Source organism: Moschus berezovskii, chromosome 11 (genome assembly GCF_049115385.1).
Source record: "Moschus berezovskii isolate FMDL1 chromosome 11, NW_MosBer_1.0, whole genome shotgun sequence".
Classification (NCBI taxonomy): Eukaryota; Metazoa; Chordata; class Mammalia; order Artiodactyla; family Moschidae; genus Moschus; species Moschus berezovskii.
Window position 1 is genome coordinate 31,865,411 of NC_142470.1, and position 15,667 is coordinate 31,881,077.

The 15,667-nt window shown below is 41.4% G+C and overlaps 1 protein-coding gene across 4 annotated transcripts in view; it reads right to left on the minus strand.

Moving 5' to 3' along the window:
- Window positions 1-6,848, minus strand: part of ATAD2B (ATPase family AAA domain containing 2B) — a 119,622-nt gene extending 112,774 nt beyond the window's left edge. For all 4 annotated transcript variants that reach the window (XM_055401022.2, XM_055401021.2, XM_055401020.2 and 1 more), the window contains exon 1: window positions 6,484-6,848. In XM_055401022.2, the coding sequence (XP_055256997.2) occupies window positions 6,484-6,699 (216 nt within the window). In that variant the 5' untranslated portion in view covers window positions 6,700-6,848. The remainder of the gene's footprint in view (window positions 1-6,483) is intronic.
- Window positions 6,849-15,667: the final 8,819 nt, after the last annotated feature.

Below are 15,667 nucleotides of genomic sequence, written 5' to 3' on the forward strand. Positions count from 1 at the left end.
CTCTCAAAGATGTTTCCCCTGTTTCTATATACATACTTAAAATTATTACAATGTGACACTGATTAAGAAGTTACAGTGTGCTGGGGCTTGATTTTGTTTTTTAAAATTGGATTCCCTTAACTTGCACAATCAAGTATACAACTGCAACACCCTAAGTGTTGCACTAAGTGCTCACCTAAGTGTGAGCACTGAAGTATACTTTCGATAAAGGATGTTAGTAAGCTATAAGGGAAATGAACTTTCATCAAGCAACTTCAAGGTCCCTGACAAGTGAGCCACTTAAAAGAGGTACCACAATGCTCAACAGAGGTCTGCAACAAGAAGCACCGAGTCTTATTTACTCAAATTGTTGTTGTTCAGTTGCCAAGCTGTGTCTGACTCTTTGCGACACCATGGACTGTGGCATGCCAGGCTTCCCTGTCCTTCACTATCTTCCAGACAGTAAACTCATGTCCATTGAGTCAGAGATGCCATCTAACCATCTCATCTTCTGTTGCCTCCTTCTCCTTTTGTCTTCAATCTTTCCCAGCATCATGGTCTTTTCCAGTGAGTCAACTCTTCACATTAGGTGCCCAAAGTATTGGAGCTTCAGCATCAGACTTTCCAATGAATTTTCAGGGTTGATTTCCTTTAGGATTGATTGGTTTGATCTCCTTGCAGTCCTAGGGACTCTCAAGAGTCTTCTCCAGCACTACAATTAAATTGGACTTCCCTGGTGCCTCAGACGGTAAAGTGTCTGCCTACAATGCAGGAGACCCAGGTTCAATCCCTGGGTTGGGAAGATCTCCTGGAGAAGGAAATGGCAACCCATTCCAGTATTCTTGCCTGGGAAATCCCTTGGACAGAGAAACCTGGTGGGCTACAGTCCATGGGGTCACAAAGAGTAGGACACGACTGATTGACTTCATTTTCACTTTCACAATTCAAAAGCATCAATTCTTTGGCACTCAGCCTTCTTTATGGTCCAACTTTCACATATCACAAGTCCCTAGACTTAGTCTTTTTATAAGGATTTTTTCCAAAACCATCTTTAAAATAGTAGGAAACAAAAATATTGCCAAAATATTATCTTCACGTTATATGCCTGCTCCTCTCCCTACACCCACCCCCTGAAAATCAGGCAGCAATCAATTACTGAAAAAAACCACTGTCTTGTATTTCATATCCCCACAGGCTACTGTTCATTCTTCTAATCTCAATACTAAACACTACAACTCCAGATAGTCTGGTAAAAATCTGCCTACATACAGTATTTTCTGACTGTACAATGGCAGCCTTCTTCACTTTTTCAGATATTTGTGAAAACTGAATGAACAGCATCAAACAGTAGTGATAAATACAGATGAGACAGTAAGAAACAGATGTGTAAAAGACGACTAGACTTAAATGTTACCCTATTACAAATGCCTATTTGGCCTTCTACAGGCCACTTAACCTCTTCAGCAATTCAATTTCCTCAGCTGTAAAATAAGGATACCATCACCTGCCTTATGGAGTTATTGCAGGGTTTGAATAAGACAGCATTCAACACCTGGTATGAGATGCTAAGTAAAACTTAGTTTGCTCCTCTCCTTCTTATTAGAATACCACCAAATGGGCCAAATTGTTGGGCAAATTGCAACATGTAAATACAGCAAAACTGAAGACCACCAATATGAAAATAATTTCAAATGAAGCTACTTTCCATTCATTCATTCAAAAACTCTTTACTGGCAGTCCAGGGGTTAGGACTTAGTGTTTTCATTGCAGTGACCCAGGTTCAATCCCTGGTCAGGGAACTGAGATTCTGCAGCCTAAGTGGTGGAGAGGGGAGAGGAGGAGACTATTTATTGAGCACTACATCTGGAAGGCACTGTTGCAGGCACTCAGGATATAGGTGTGAACACGACAATCTCTATCCTTAAAGAACATCAAAGAGTTCCACTCAAAACATTCAGTGAGTAAAGGATTAGAACTCTTATCACACTGAAAATCCATGTCATCTGGCCCCTACCTTGAATTGATTTACTCTGTTAACAATTTCTCATGTATATTCCACATGCATACTTAGAGCCATGAAGGCGGGGCCTGTGTTTTATTTACCCTCTATTCTCAGAGTTCAATCCTCACAATTTTCACCCACTAGATTGGTTACTTATTATGCTATTCATTCACTCATTTAACAAGTACTTATAAAAAAAAAAAAAGTACTTATTAAGCATCTTCTACATGTACAATGATGTACTAGGCCCTGGGAATACAGCAGTTGTGGGGGAAATGAAATATAGCACCTGGTCCCAGGGAGCTTATAGATTACTCTAATAGAAGAGTCTAGGAGAGAAAGACATTAACCAAAGGTATATATTCTACCTACAGATTAAACAATCTAAAAATGAAAATTAAAAAAATCTTATGCCAAAATACTTACAGCTCAAAAGCATTTGAAGTTTCTAATCTTACAGTATATACTCAAAATATCTAAAAGCTAAAACAAATCACGACCTATTAATTTTAACATAGCTTTTCTATTGTTTGACATAAGCCACATACAACACTTGCCTCTCTAAAAATTGTCTCATGCATATTTAAATAAAGTTAGCACATTTTACATATGGTTTTCCCCCTACCTTTGTACTTCCATAGAACTTTTTACCCAAATTCTATGTTTTTTACTCAATGACTCATTTTTCACAAAATTTTCCCCAAGAGCAGACACATAACAGAAACATAAAACATTGCTAGTACAAGATCAAAAGCCCAAATATCAAGAAACCACTCAGGAACATACACAAATGAAACCTCATTATGTGTGTCCAGAAAGAAATGCCAAACACATAACTCAAAATAATGCGGCACTTTCCTAACGTGGAACCTTAAAGAGACAGGATCACTCCCCACTCAGGTGCAGACATTGGTTGGGCTCCTTACTTCTCATAACAAATGTTAATCCTACCACCTGCCCACTGAGCTTTCAGAGGTTACAGGTTTACCTATAATCAGTATTTAGAAGACAAGAAATCAAGGATGTATCCAAGGATGGTTAAAAAGATTATCTGCCAAGGAAAATGACTTGAAGAACTAGTATGCATTCACTTCTGCAAGTGTAAATTTCATCCATGACCTAAAAAACTGCAAGTCTATACATCTGGACTACAGACATGTCCAACAAATGAATTTTTTTTACGCTTCATTTTCAGTTCAGTCCTGGAGATAAGCCTATGAACTTTATAGCTGCTTTCAGTTCAAAACTGTGATGAGGAAATTGTCTTACAACATTACACAATACCACCTATACAGTGCTCCAAATGAACCTGACATAAGGAAAAATTTGGTCTACTCTGAGGAACTTGTATTTTTCTCTACTTATCTGAGAGTTATATATGGTTATATTTCCCTCTCGGACTTCTTTTCCATTTTTAACCCTCAACTTCCACCATGCAGCTTCGATTACACTGGCAAATGAAAGAATGTTGGAAAAGAAAAAGTACAGAATAATAAAAGAGCCTATTAAAGAAGGCCTGAGAGGTTTTTTCCTAAAAAATAAAAATCAAGCAGATTTACCTATAAAGTTACTCAAGATATGTATTTTGATTCTCTCAACTAAGATTCAAAAAGCACAAAAAGCTACTGACAAGCCATAAGTACCAACAAACAGGCCTAAAAGAGATTAAAAAAAAAAAAAAAGGAGTTGAAATATTTTTTAAAAACTGCTTTCCAACTCTGACTACAGCATGAGTTTGCTGCAAGTGACTCTAAGCAAATAAATACTAATTAACTGACCTAAAAGAGGTCAAGTTTTATACATGTTAGACAAGCAAACAAAGCCAAGTATACAGGAGAAATTATTACACAAGAAACTGCAGAGCACAAGTCAACTTGACATTAAAGTAGTGTAGGCACAAAAAAATCATTCCAATAACCTGCATTATGTATCATGTTTATTTCACCACCCTATACACACTTGGGGAAAAAGCAAAGCTATGACAGCTCATGGTCCTAAGGCTTTTTAGACAAATAAGATGTCTCTAGACACAGTGGATCAAATAGTCTAAAATGAGAGAGGACAGATGGGCTGAGGGCAGGGGTGAAATCAGCATCACCTGTACAGTGAAGAACATCACACAAAAATAGAAAAGGGGGAATCTCTTCATTTCATATCACATCGAGAGGAATATATCTCTTACTACAAAAATAAGTCTCCTAAAGCAACAGCACAAGCAACCCCATTTTCCACCAAATAAGTCTTTATAGATATTAGCAAATGTCTAAGACACACAGACATAGAGGGTGCCTTTTAAGTACACCAGAAAGGGTGAGTCAGGAATGCTAAATTCTTGCAACAAAAAACAAACTAGAAAGGAAGAGCTCGCCAAACCCAAATCAACACATTTCAGAAATACACAGCAAAGAAATATACTGCATTCTTCATAAATATACAGTCTATAAACTTAAATTTAGAATTATAACTTATCCTCTTCTAAAGGACCAATCACAATACAAGATTAGTAAATATATTAAATTTCTCAGAAAAAGTAATTATATCATTCCATTATCAACTTGGATCAGAATACAAATCTTCTTAAAGCGGAAGAAAAAAATTTCAAAGTAAATATTCATTGGCCTGTTGCTCATGGTCTTTTTAAACCATTTTGAAAGGATCTTTGAAACGGTTTCATTAGCATCTCTCTGGAAAGAGCTCTAACATCTTTCATTCTTCTAGCAATTTAAAAGCTACCACATGTTCATTTCTACCTTAGATTATAGATTCCCTGCCTTTTAACATCTCCTAACAGCTGCCTGACAAATTACCTCACCTCATTCCTAAAAGGGGTAAGGACAGCATAATATCCATGAATTCAAAAATGGGACCACAAAATGATCAGTGACAGATGAGCTAATTGCTTCAGGTTGAGACACTGCTCTAATAGACAAGGCATTCATAGCATGATACAATTAAATGCTTACACTCTAAATATTTTATTTGTACTTAAGGGTACAGCGAAAACCTATCTTCCTTTTATTTTAAAATAGATGTTAACTTCAGAAAGTCAGTAAGCTTGTATGTGTTTGGAATAATTTCGACAGAAAGTCAAGTTTTCAGAATAATTATTCTGAATAGTATGCACAACTTTCAGACTTAGCTTTCTTATTTCAACCTAAGAGAGCTGTAAGACTCAAAATAGTCTACTTATAGGGCAATTTAAAAAATATCTTCCAGGTTTCTAGCAAAGTAAAGGCCAAACATATTTTCAAAAATACAACATATTTCAGAAAAGTAAAGTAAAATGTGTCTACTGGATTTGCCTTAGTTCATTTTGATTAGTGTCAGAACAGAATGAGATACAGAGAAAAAGCATACACAAACATAATCTTGTAAACCCTTATATAAAACATTGCTTTCCTCTCCTAAGAATAACAAAATGGTGTGGATTTAAAGGAGTTATTTTAAATTAACAATGTCCAGTCAAATTACTCCTGGAAAATTAGCCTCTCTCTAGACAGAAGCAACACTCTCATTTCAAAATTCATAACCAATCCCATACCACAACCTTATCGATTCCTTTAAAGTGATAAAACATATGAGATAGCTTAGAGCTTTACCTTGTAATAAATTTCGGTATCTACCACTTTAAAAAAAAAATACTAAATCATCACCGGTGTTCTTCAAATGTCACTTTCGCAGTAATGGGGCAACGGTGGTGGTAATTCACCTTTTATAAACTATTCGTATTACCCAGACGAAGACATCCAAGAAACCAAACAATCTGGAGATGATAGTGCGTACTACCAATAATATTCGACATGTTTCTTTCGACGTGCCCCTTCTGCGACCTGAAGGCTCTACTAGAAAACTCTACCGAGTTCCTTCTAGAACCCTGGTTAGCGGGCTGGCTGATTCTAAACATCACGTTTGATCGCTCCTGCCCGGAGAGGCGATAGTGTTGATTTTGTTTTTAAAGTTGCTGTCAGAGCAGCTACAAACTTCTTTCAGCATCCCTGCCTGGCTGCCAACTGGAGCTCTCCGCTCACTTCCTCACCAACTTGAACCACCCCCAAACAGTTTGAGAGTAAGCTGGAAGTTAGACACCGGCAGGAGCTGACACACTTTACAAGAAGGGTTTGACACCACAGAAAACTTTCACTTCTCCTCTCCAGCCCTCCCAAACGGGGACTCTGGCCCCTCGCTCGAGGTCCCCTAGAATTCCTCTCTCGGGCCGGACAGGGACACAGAAAGCAGGCTGTTCTGATGTCCCCGAAAAGACAAACAACCCCCCCACCCCGCAATAACCCTCACCCCTGGACTCAAGTCCCGTTCTTCACACAAAAGAGCAGAGCTGTCGCGGCCCTACCTAGCCGGCTGCCACCCTCCACCGCGCCCGCAGAATGGGTCTCCAGCCGCCCGAGCGGTCCCCACTGGAGGCTTCCTGCCCCGACCCGGCCAGACAAAGCCCCGGCGGCCGGGCCGACCTGCCAGCCTCCGGACTCGGGCCGCCGCGCTCTTACCCGGGCCTCATCCAGAGCGACTCCGGCGCCGCCGCTTCCCCCGGCCTTGGCGGCGGGGCAGCTGGCAGCGCGGGTCTTGGAGGAGCGGGTCCGAGAGGAGATGAAATGGCTGCTGCCTCCGGTCGCCCCGGGCTCTACTCCGGCCCCAGGCCCAGGCCCAGGCCCGGGCGACTTAGATCCGAGAAGGCGCAAAGAGCTCTTCCGGGTGTTCACCATGGTCCAGCCAGGAGGACGGGGTCCACGCCGCGCCCGCGGCGCCCGCCGCGCCGGGGAGACCCAAGGAAGGCCGGCCCGCTGGCCGGGCAGTCAGGGCCAGTGGAGCCGGGCCGGGAAAGACAAGCCGAACCAGAGTCCGCGGAGCGCAGACGAAGACAGGCGAGAGCAGGGGAGAGGAGGGGAAGTCGGCGCGCGAAGACAGGTAGCGGGAGACGGGAGCGATGCTCCGGGCCGACGGCTCAGACTCTCTGCCGGCTTCGCCCTCCTCAGCGGGAGCCGAGCGGAGCCGCCATTTCTGCCCCTTTCTCTCCCGTTCTCGCTCTCGAGCTCCGTGCGTCAGGGCTCCAGCGCCGCAGGGCCGCCGAGACCGCTTCCGGCCTGGCCGCTGCGGGGCGCTGCAAGGCCGGCCAGCCCTTCTCTTGCCGGCTTTTCCCTCCTCTGCCCCCGCCCCTCCGGTAGGCCCTTCCCAGCGGCGCGCTGTCAGCGCTCGGCGGCCACGGAAGGGACGCTCTGGGCTGTTAGCTCTATGGTTTCCAGGTCTGGCCGGCGGCCGAGGAAGTGAGGATGAGAAAAACCAGAATGTGCTCGGGACGAGCTAGCGCGCTGGAGTCGGTCGTGGAACCTTCATACCCGGCCAGGCCTGGCTACCCCAGCATCCCCTCCGTCACCCCCAGGTGCCCTGGATGGAGCCAGAAAGGACTGGCAAAGGCCGAGGATAGAGGGGGAGCGGTGAAGACGAGGGCGTGGTGACCTGAGGGGGAATCCCAGAGATACCCAGGGACCCCAAGCCAAGACACTGAACTTGAGTCGTACTTTTCAGGGCTAGAAAAATGTGAGTGATAACTGTGATGAAAACAGATCTGTGCCGAATCTGGCACATGGTTAAGCTTAAGAAAGAACTAACGCTAGAACCCTGCGTCTTTAAACAAAGCAAGGCACTGTCGGTTTCTGTAGCCTTAGCCAGACCTAAGGCGGAGTCCACGAAGAATGAATTCTTCTAAGAGCTTCCACTGCTTTCTGCCCGGGCAAGAATTAAAAATACAAAAAGCTGAACACAAAGATGCAAAATGTGCCATTTAACATTCACAGAAAAAGATTAAGGGACACAATATGAAAAGTTATTCTGTAAATAAGAATTATGTTCATTTCCAAAAATTGCCTTACCTAGAAAAATTGAAGACTCGAGAAAAGTCTTGCAAAAATCAACAAGCTGCAACAAAATTAGAGAATTCCAGCCATCCAAGCTACTAATTGTTCAAAAAAACTGTATAATGTACTGGGAATGGAAGTGGGTTTTCTGTTGGAGAAGCATTACAGATTCCAGGAAAGCAGACAAGTCCCTCTTACACTAATTTGCATACCACACCCTCCCCACAACACTTCCTCCACTATTTAAAACCCGCCACTTGGGTATGGAGACCTCATAATACAAGATTTCAGTTTTCCTGTGTCAATTAGCTATGAGATCATTGAACAAAATAAACAGTTTCATTTCCTGCAGAAAGAAGTTGGCTTTTTTATTCAAAGTATCCTGAAAAGGTGTATGGTATGCAAATTAGCAGGCAAAGGACTTGCTTCTGTATTTGTTTTTGTAGTCCTAAACTGAGAAAGCCAGATTGTTATCTGAGTTACCACAACCTAGATCAAACCAGCCAATCCTAAAGGAAATCAACCCTGAATATTCACTGGAAAGACTGGTGCTGAAGCTGAAGCTCCAACATTCTGGCCACCTGATTCGCAGAGTCGACTCATTGGAAAAGACCCAGATGCTGGGAAAGACTGAGGGCAGGAAAGGGAGCAACAGAGGATGAGATGGTTGGATGGGATAACTAATCCAATGGACATGAGTTAGAACAAATGCTGGAAGCTAGTGAAGGACAGGGAAGACTGGCGAGCTGCAGTCCATGGGGTCACAGAGTCAGGCACAACTTAGAGAACATGGGAAATGCCAACAATGTTGCCTTTTTCCTTCCATCTTCAATATTGGCTACACAAAAATTACCAATTTTGTAAGTTTGTTTTTTTTAATGTGTGCTATTGTGACAGCTGTTGTGATACAATCTAACAAAATTGTTTCAAATGAGTCAAGTTAAGTGCTACTAGGAAAAAAAACTATTTGGCCAACTGATAAAAGTAACAAATGTGTACAGCTACAGCCTGACAGTGGATACAGTCTCAAGTAAGGATACTTGCTCGACTTCGTAATATTAACATAACTTCAGAAGCTTATTAACTATCTTCAGTGATCAATTCCTTTCACAAACAAAATTTACTAACACCTATTAGTGTGTTGGGCCTCCCTTGTGCCTCAGCTGGTAAAGAATCTGCCTGCAATGAGGGAGACCTGTGTTTGCTCCCTGGGTTGGGAAGCTCCCCTGGAGAAGGGGAAGGTTACCCACTCCAGTATTCTGGCCTGGAGAATTTGGGGTCACAAAGTCAGACTGAGTGACTTTCACTTTCACTTTCATTACTGTGTTCCATTCCATTCCGTTGCTCAGTCGTGTCCGACTCTTTGCGACCCGGTGGACTGTAGCCTACCAGGCTTCTCTGTCCATGGGATTCTCCAGGCAAGAATACTGGAGTGGGTTACCGTTTCCTTCTCCAGGGGATCTTCCCGACCCAGGGATCGAACCCGGGTCTCCCACATTGGAGGCAGACGCTTTAACCTCTGAGCCACCAGGGAAGCCCATGAGCATTAAATAGTCTTTCCTTCAAGAAACTTAATGCTTAACTCCTTAAATCAGCCAGTAAAAGGCATATAAGACACTCACTCATTGGAAGAAAAGCTATGACAAACCTAAACAGCATATAAAGGTCCATATAGTCAAAGCTATGGTTTTTCCAGTAGTTGTGTACAACAGTACCTTTACTAGGCTTCCCGGGTGGTGCTGGTGGTAAAGAACCTGCCTGCCAATGCAGGTGACATAAGAGACACGGATTCAATCTATGGGTCAGGAAGATCCCCTGGAGGAAGACACGGCAATCCAATCCAGTATTCTTTCCTGGAGAATCCCATGGACAGAGGAGCCTGGTAAGCTACAGTCCATAGGGTCACACAGAGTCACAGCTGAAGCGACTAAGCACACACACACATACCATTTACTGTTTATTCGAACCCTAACTGGTGTCAGATACTCTGTCAGACCAGGAAACATGGAGGTTTTTTTTTTTAAACAACATAGTTCTGGCCCTCAAAGAGCTCACAGACAAAAAGGGAACAGAGGAAGGCAAGGAACCAGTAAGCTGCCAAACAATGTGATTAGAAAGAATAAGGCAGAAACCTCTAATTCAAGCAGAGTTTAGAGAAAGCTGAGAAGTGATGACTTCTGAGATGCATCTTGAATCACAAATGAAGAAAGAAAAATGGACCCCCAAAAAAGGACAGTTTGGAGAAGATATGAAAGAGTTGCTTGTTTTACACAGTATAGAGAAAATAACTGAAAAATCAAGTAAAATCATTTTTAAGCCTTACTTCAAACTATATGAGCTGGCAAGATGCTAAAGAATACTCAGACCAAAAACTAAGTCACAGGAGGAACCCAGACAAGTAAACAAAGCTGTAAAGACAGCTTTTACTTTCTCAACTCCATTTGCTCAACTCCAGTGAGTGTGATCTATTTTTCTCTGCCTATGGAAGACAGAAGAGACAGAAGACAAAGTCCAGAATCTAAGGTACCTTGCAAAATCATGGTACAAAAAGGATACATCTGAGAATAAGGGTGAATTAGAAATAAAACAACCAGAACTTCCAAGGTGGTCTAGTAATTAAGAATCCAACTTCCAGTGCAGGGGACACAGGTTTGATCCCTACTCAGGGAAATAAGATCCCACATGCCGAGGGGCAACTAAGCCCTGGGTCTCAAATACTCTGTTGCTGCTAAGTTGCTGCTGCTAAGTCACTTCAGTCGTGTCCGACTCTGTGTGACCCCATAGATGGAAGCCTACCAGGCTCCACCGTCCCTGGGATTCTCCAGAACACTGGAGTGGGTTGCCATTTCCTTCTCCAGTGTGTGAAAGTGAAAAGTGAAAGTGAAGTCGCTCAGTCGTGTCCGACCCTCAGCAACCCCACGGACTGCAACCTACCAGGCTCCTCCATCCATGGGATTTTCTAGGCAATAGTACTAGAGTGGCTTGCCATTGCCTTCTCCAGAATACTCTGTAGTCCTCACAATAAAACTAGAGAAGTCCATGCCACAATGAAGCTCCAGCATAGCGAAAACAGAAAAAGAAAAAAGAAATCAACCAGCCTTCCTATCACTATTCTCCAGGAAGCTGCAAGGAGAACTGTCTTGCCCAACATCTACACTAAGAATGAGAGTGGAAAAAAACATATCCCTTAAGAATTCAAAACAACAAACCAGTCCTCAGATTTATAGCCTAAAGTTACCAAATCTGATAGTATGAAAACCTCAGGTTAAATCAAAAGATCCTAAGCACAAAGCAAAGGTTAAATGTAAATTATCTCCAAAAGAATGCACCTTCAACAGGATATGCAAATATATATAGTCTCATGAACATGACTCAGTAACAAACAAAAAAATCATCAAAAACAGCCAGCACACACACACACACACAAAAGCCCAGACAGCATAAAAGAATAAGACCCACAATTTAATATTGATTAGAAATACATGAAAGATTAGAAAATATTAATAACAAGCAAAAAATGACTGTAAATTTTTAAATGAGATAGAACTTACACAGTTAAAAAGAGTAGAGTTAAATGTGAAGTATGACCTATTAAAAAAAAAAAAAGTAACATGGACTTCATCAAATATAAGATTTTCACTCAGTGAATGGCCTGGTGAAGATTATGAAAAGCAAACAACATACTGGAAAAACTGTTTACAAATCACATATCTCACAAAGGACTCTTCTAAAATATTAAAAGAACTCTCAAAATTCAACATTAAAAAACAAACATTCCAATTAGAAAATGAGGAAAAGATCAGAAGAGCTATTTCACCTAAGAGGATATATAGATGGAAATAAGGATATAGAAAGATTTCAACATCACTAACCAGTAGTGACATGCATATTGAGACTATGATGAGTTATTATTCAGTTCAGTTCAGTCACTCAGTCGTGTCCGACTCTCTGTGACCCCATGAATCACAGCACGCCAGGCCTCCCTGTCCATCACCAACTCCCAGAGTTCACTCAAACTCATGTCCACAGAGTCGGTGATGCCATCCAGCCATCTCATTCTCTGTCGTCCCCTTCTCCTCCTGCCCCAACCTTTCCCAGCATCAGAGTCTTTTCCAGTGAGTCATTATTACATACCTATTAAAAAACTAAAATAAAAATTAGGGTTGTTTTTTTTTTTAATTTACCAGTGCTGGTGAAGAGGCAAAGAAACTGGATCATTTGATCATTGCTGGTGAGAATGCAAATGGTACAGCAAATCCAAATCTGAAAAACAGTTTGACTGTTCCTTAAAAATCTAAATATACACATACAATACAAACCAGCAATTGCAACCCTGCATATTTATTCCAAAGAAATGAAGAGTTATATCTACATAAAAAAATCTGTAGACCATATTTCACGGCAACTTTATTTGTAATAGCCAAAACAAAAAAAAAGTTGGCTCATAGGTCAATGGTTAAACAAACTTTCAGTTCAGTTCAGTTCAGTCGCTCAGTCGTGTATGACTCTTAGTGACCCCATGAACCACAGCACGCCAGGCCTCCCTGTCCATCACCAACTCCCGGAGTTCACTCAAACTCATGTCCATCGAGTCGGTGATGCCATCCAGCCACCTCATTCTCTGTCGTCCCCGTCTCCTCCTACCCCCAATCGCTCCCAGCATCAGTCTTTTCCAGTGAGTCAACTCGTTGCATGAGGTGGCCAAAGTAACAGAACACTACTCAACAATAAAAAGGAATTAACTAGTGATATATACAAAAGCTTATGAATCTCAGATGCATTAAACTTAAACAGAAGGAAGGAAATAATATACATATGACCGCATAAAACAACATAATAGAAAACAAATAATAGAGAAATTCAAAATCAAAAGTTGATTCCTGGGAATTCTCTGGTGGTCTAGTGGTTAGAATTCAGCAGTTTTACTGAGAAAGCTAGGGTTCAACCCCTGGTCAGGGAACAGAGACACAAGTCACACATCACCCCCAATATAAGATTTTAAAAGTTGTTTCCTGTAAAAGGAAAAAGGAAAGAGACAGAGAGAGAGAAAGGAAAGATAATCCACTAGCCAGGCCAATCAAGGGGAACAAAAGAGAGAAGACACAAATTTCAAATCTCAGGAAGGACATATTATAAATATCACTCAAAATTTTAGACTTCAAGTCAGCAAACATTTTTCTGGTTATAAATGGCTAGTTTGTAAATATCTCAAGCTTCACACATGGTCTATGTCACAGATTCTTTGTTTAGATTTGGTTTTTGGTTTGTTTATTAACAATCCTTTAACAATGTAAAAACCATTCTTAGTTCACAAATGTACATAAATAGGACACAAACTAGATTTGGTCCACAGGTTGCTAATTGCCAACCTTTACTATAAATAACTGGTCCCATCATTTCATGGAAAATAGATGGGGAAACAGTGGAAACAGGGTCAGACTTAATTTGGGGGGGCTCCAAAATCACTGCAGATGGTGATTGCAGCCATGAAATTAAAAGATGCTTACCCCTTGGAAGGAAAGTTATGACCAACCTAGACAGCATATTAAAAAGCAGAGACATTACTTTGCCAACAAAGATCCATCTAGTCAAGGTTATGGTTTTTCCAGTGGTCATGTATGGATGTGAGGGTTGGACTGTGAAGAAAGCTGATCGCCGAAGAATTGATGCTTTTGAACTGTGGTGCTGGAGAAGACTCTTGGGAGTCCCTTGAACTGCAAGGAGATCTAACCAGTCCATCCTAAAGGAGACCAGTCCTGGGTGTTCATTGGAAGGACTAATGCTAAAGCTGAAACTCCAATACTTGGGCCACCTCATGCAAAGAGCTGACTCACTGGAAAAGACCCTAATGCTGGGAGGGATTGGGGGCATGAGGAGAAGGGGACGACAGAGGATGAGATGGTTGGATGGCATCACAGACTCGATGGACATGAGTTTGGGTGAACTCCGGGAGTTGGTGATGGAGAGGGAGGCCTGGCATGCTGTGATTCATGGGGTCACAAAGAGTCAGACACGACTGAGTGACTGAACTGAACTATAATATTAAAGGGACTTTTAATAAATAAGAAACAACTTAACTTTGCGCCAATAAGTTCCAAAACATAGGTAGGCAAATTGCTTGGAATAAAACTAATTACTAAAACTCATGCATGAAGAAACACATAACCTGAATACCCTGATCATTAATTAAAGAAATGAAATATGTAATGAAATAATATCCCACAAATATTACACCAGTCCCTGATGACTTCAGTGGTGAATTCTATTAACATCTAATATGTAAGGGAAAACAATACCATCCCAGGTCAGGGAACTAAGATCTCATATGCCATGTGGTGCATGCAGAATATAAAAAACAAACAAAAAAAATTAAACTGATTTTTTAAAAAATAGAAAATCTATAACAGAACTTGTATTAAGAGACTGAATTACTAATCAAAACCTCCCAACAAAGAAAAACCCAGGACCAGATTACTTTACTGGTTCTATCAAACATGCCTACCAAACATGTAAAGGTGAACTAACACCCATCCTTCTCAAAATATTGAAAATAGAAGAGGACCCACTTTCTAATACAGTCTATGAGACCAGCATTACCTTGATACCAAAGTTAGACAAAGATATCACAAGGAAGGAACTGCAGGGCAATATCCCTTATGAACATAGATGCAAAAGTCCTCAACAAAATACTAGCAAGTCAAATCCAGCAGCTTATTAAAAGGACTCTACACCACGACCTTGGTATCATGGTCGGATGGTCTCTTCAATGGACATGAGTTTAAGCAGGCTCCAGGAGCTGGTGATGGACAGGGAGGCCTGGCGTGCTGCCGTCCATGGGGTCGCAAAGAGTCAGACACGCCTGAGCGACTGAACTGAACTGAACACCGTGACCAAGTGTGATTTATCCCAAGTCCATTTAATGGGGAAAAGGACAGTTTCCAATGAGTGGTGCTTGGAAGACTGTATATTTCACATGCAAAAGAGTGAGGTTGGACCTTTATCTTACACCACAGATGAAGACTAATTCAAAATGGATTAAACACCTAATGTAAGAGCAAAAAACTATAGAATGCCTAGGAAAAAACATAGAGGAAAATCTTCATGACATTTGATTTGGCAATAGTTTCTGTCAAAAGCATAAGAAAAAAAAAGAAAAAATAAGATAAATTGAACTTTATCTAAATTAAAAACTTATGTATTAAATTTCACTATCAAGAGTGAAAAGACAACCCACAGAATAGGAGAAATGTTTATAAATCACATATCTGATAAGGCATTAAATTCTAGAATACATAAAAAGCCCCTACAACTTGACAATAAAAAATAACCTTACTTAAAACTGGGCAGGGCTTCCTTGGTGGTCCAGGGGTTAAGAATCCACCTGCCAGTGCAGGGGACATGGGTTCCATGCCTGTTCCTGGAAGATTCTGATACCTGCTACAAAGTGATGAACTTTTAAAACGTTATACTAAGTGAAAGGACAAATATTATATGATCCCATCTATAAGAGATAACTAAAATAAGGCAACTTCATAGAGACAGAAAATACAGATTATCAGAGTCTGGAGGAGTTGAGAGTGGATTGAGGTGTTACTGTGTAAATGGGTACAGAGTTTCTGTTTGGGTGAAGAAAAGGGTTTAGAAGTGGATACAAGGTAAGGAAATGGCAACCCACTCCAGTAGTCTTGCCTGGAAAATTCCATGGACAGAGGAGCCTGGTAGGCTACAGTCCATGGGGTCCCAAAGAGCTGGACACAACTGAGCGACTTCACTTTCACAAGTTACAAAAGTGGATACAATCTAGTTACACAAGATTGTT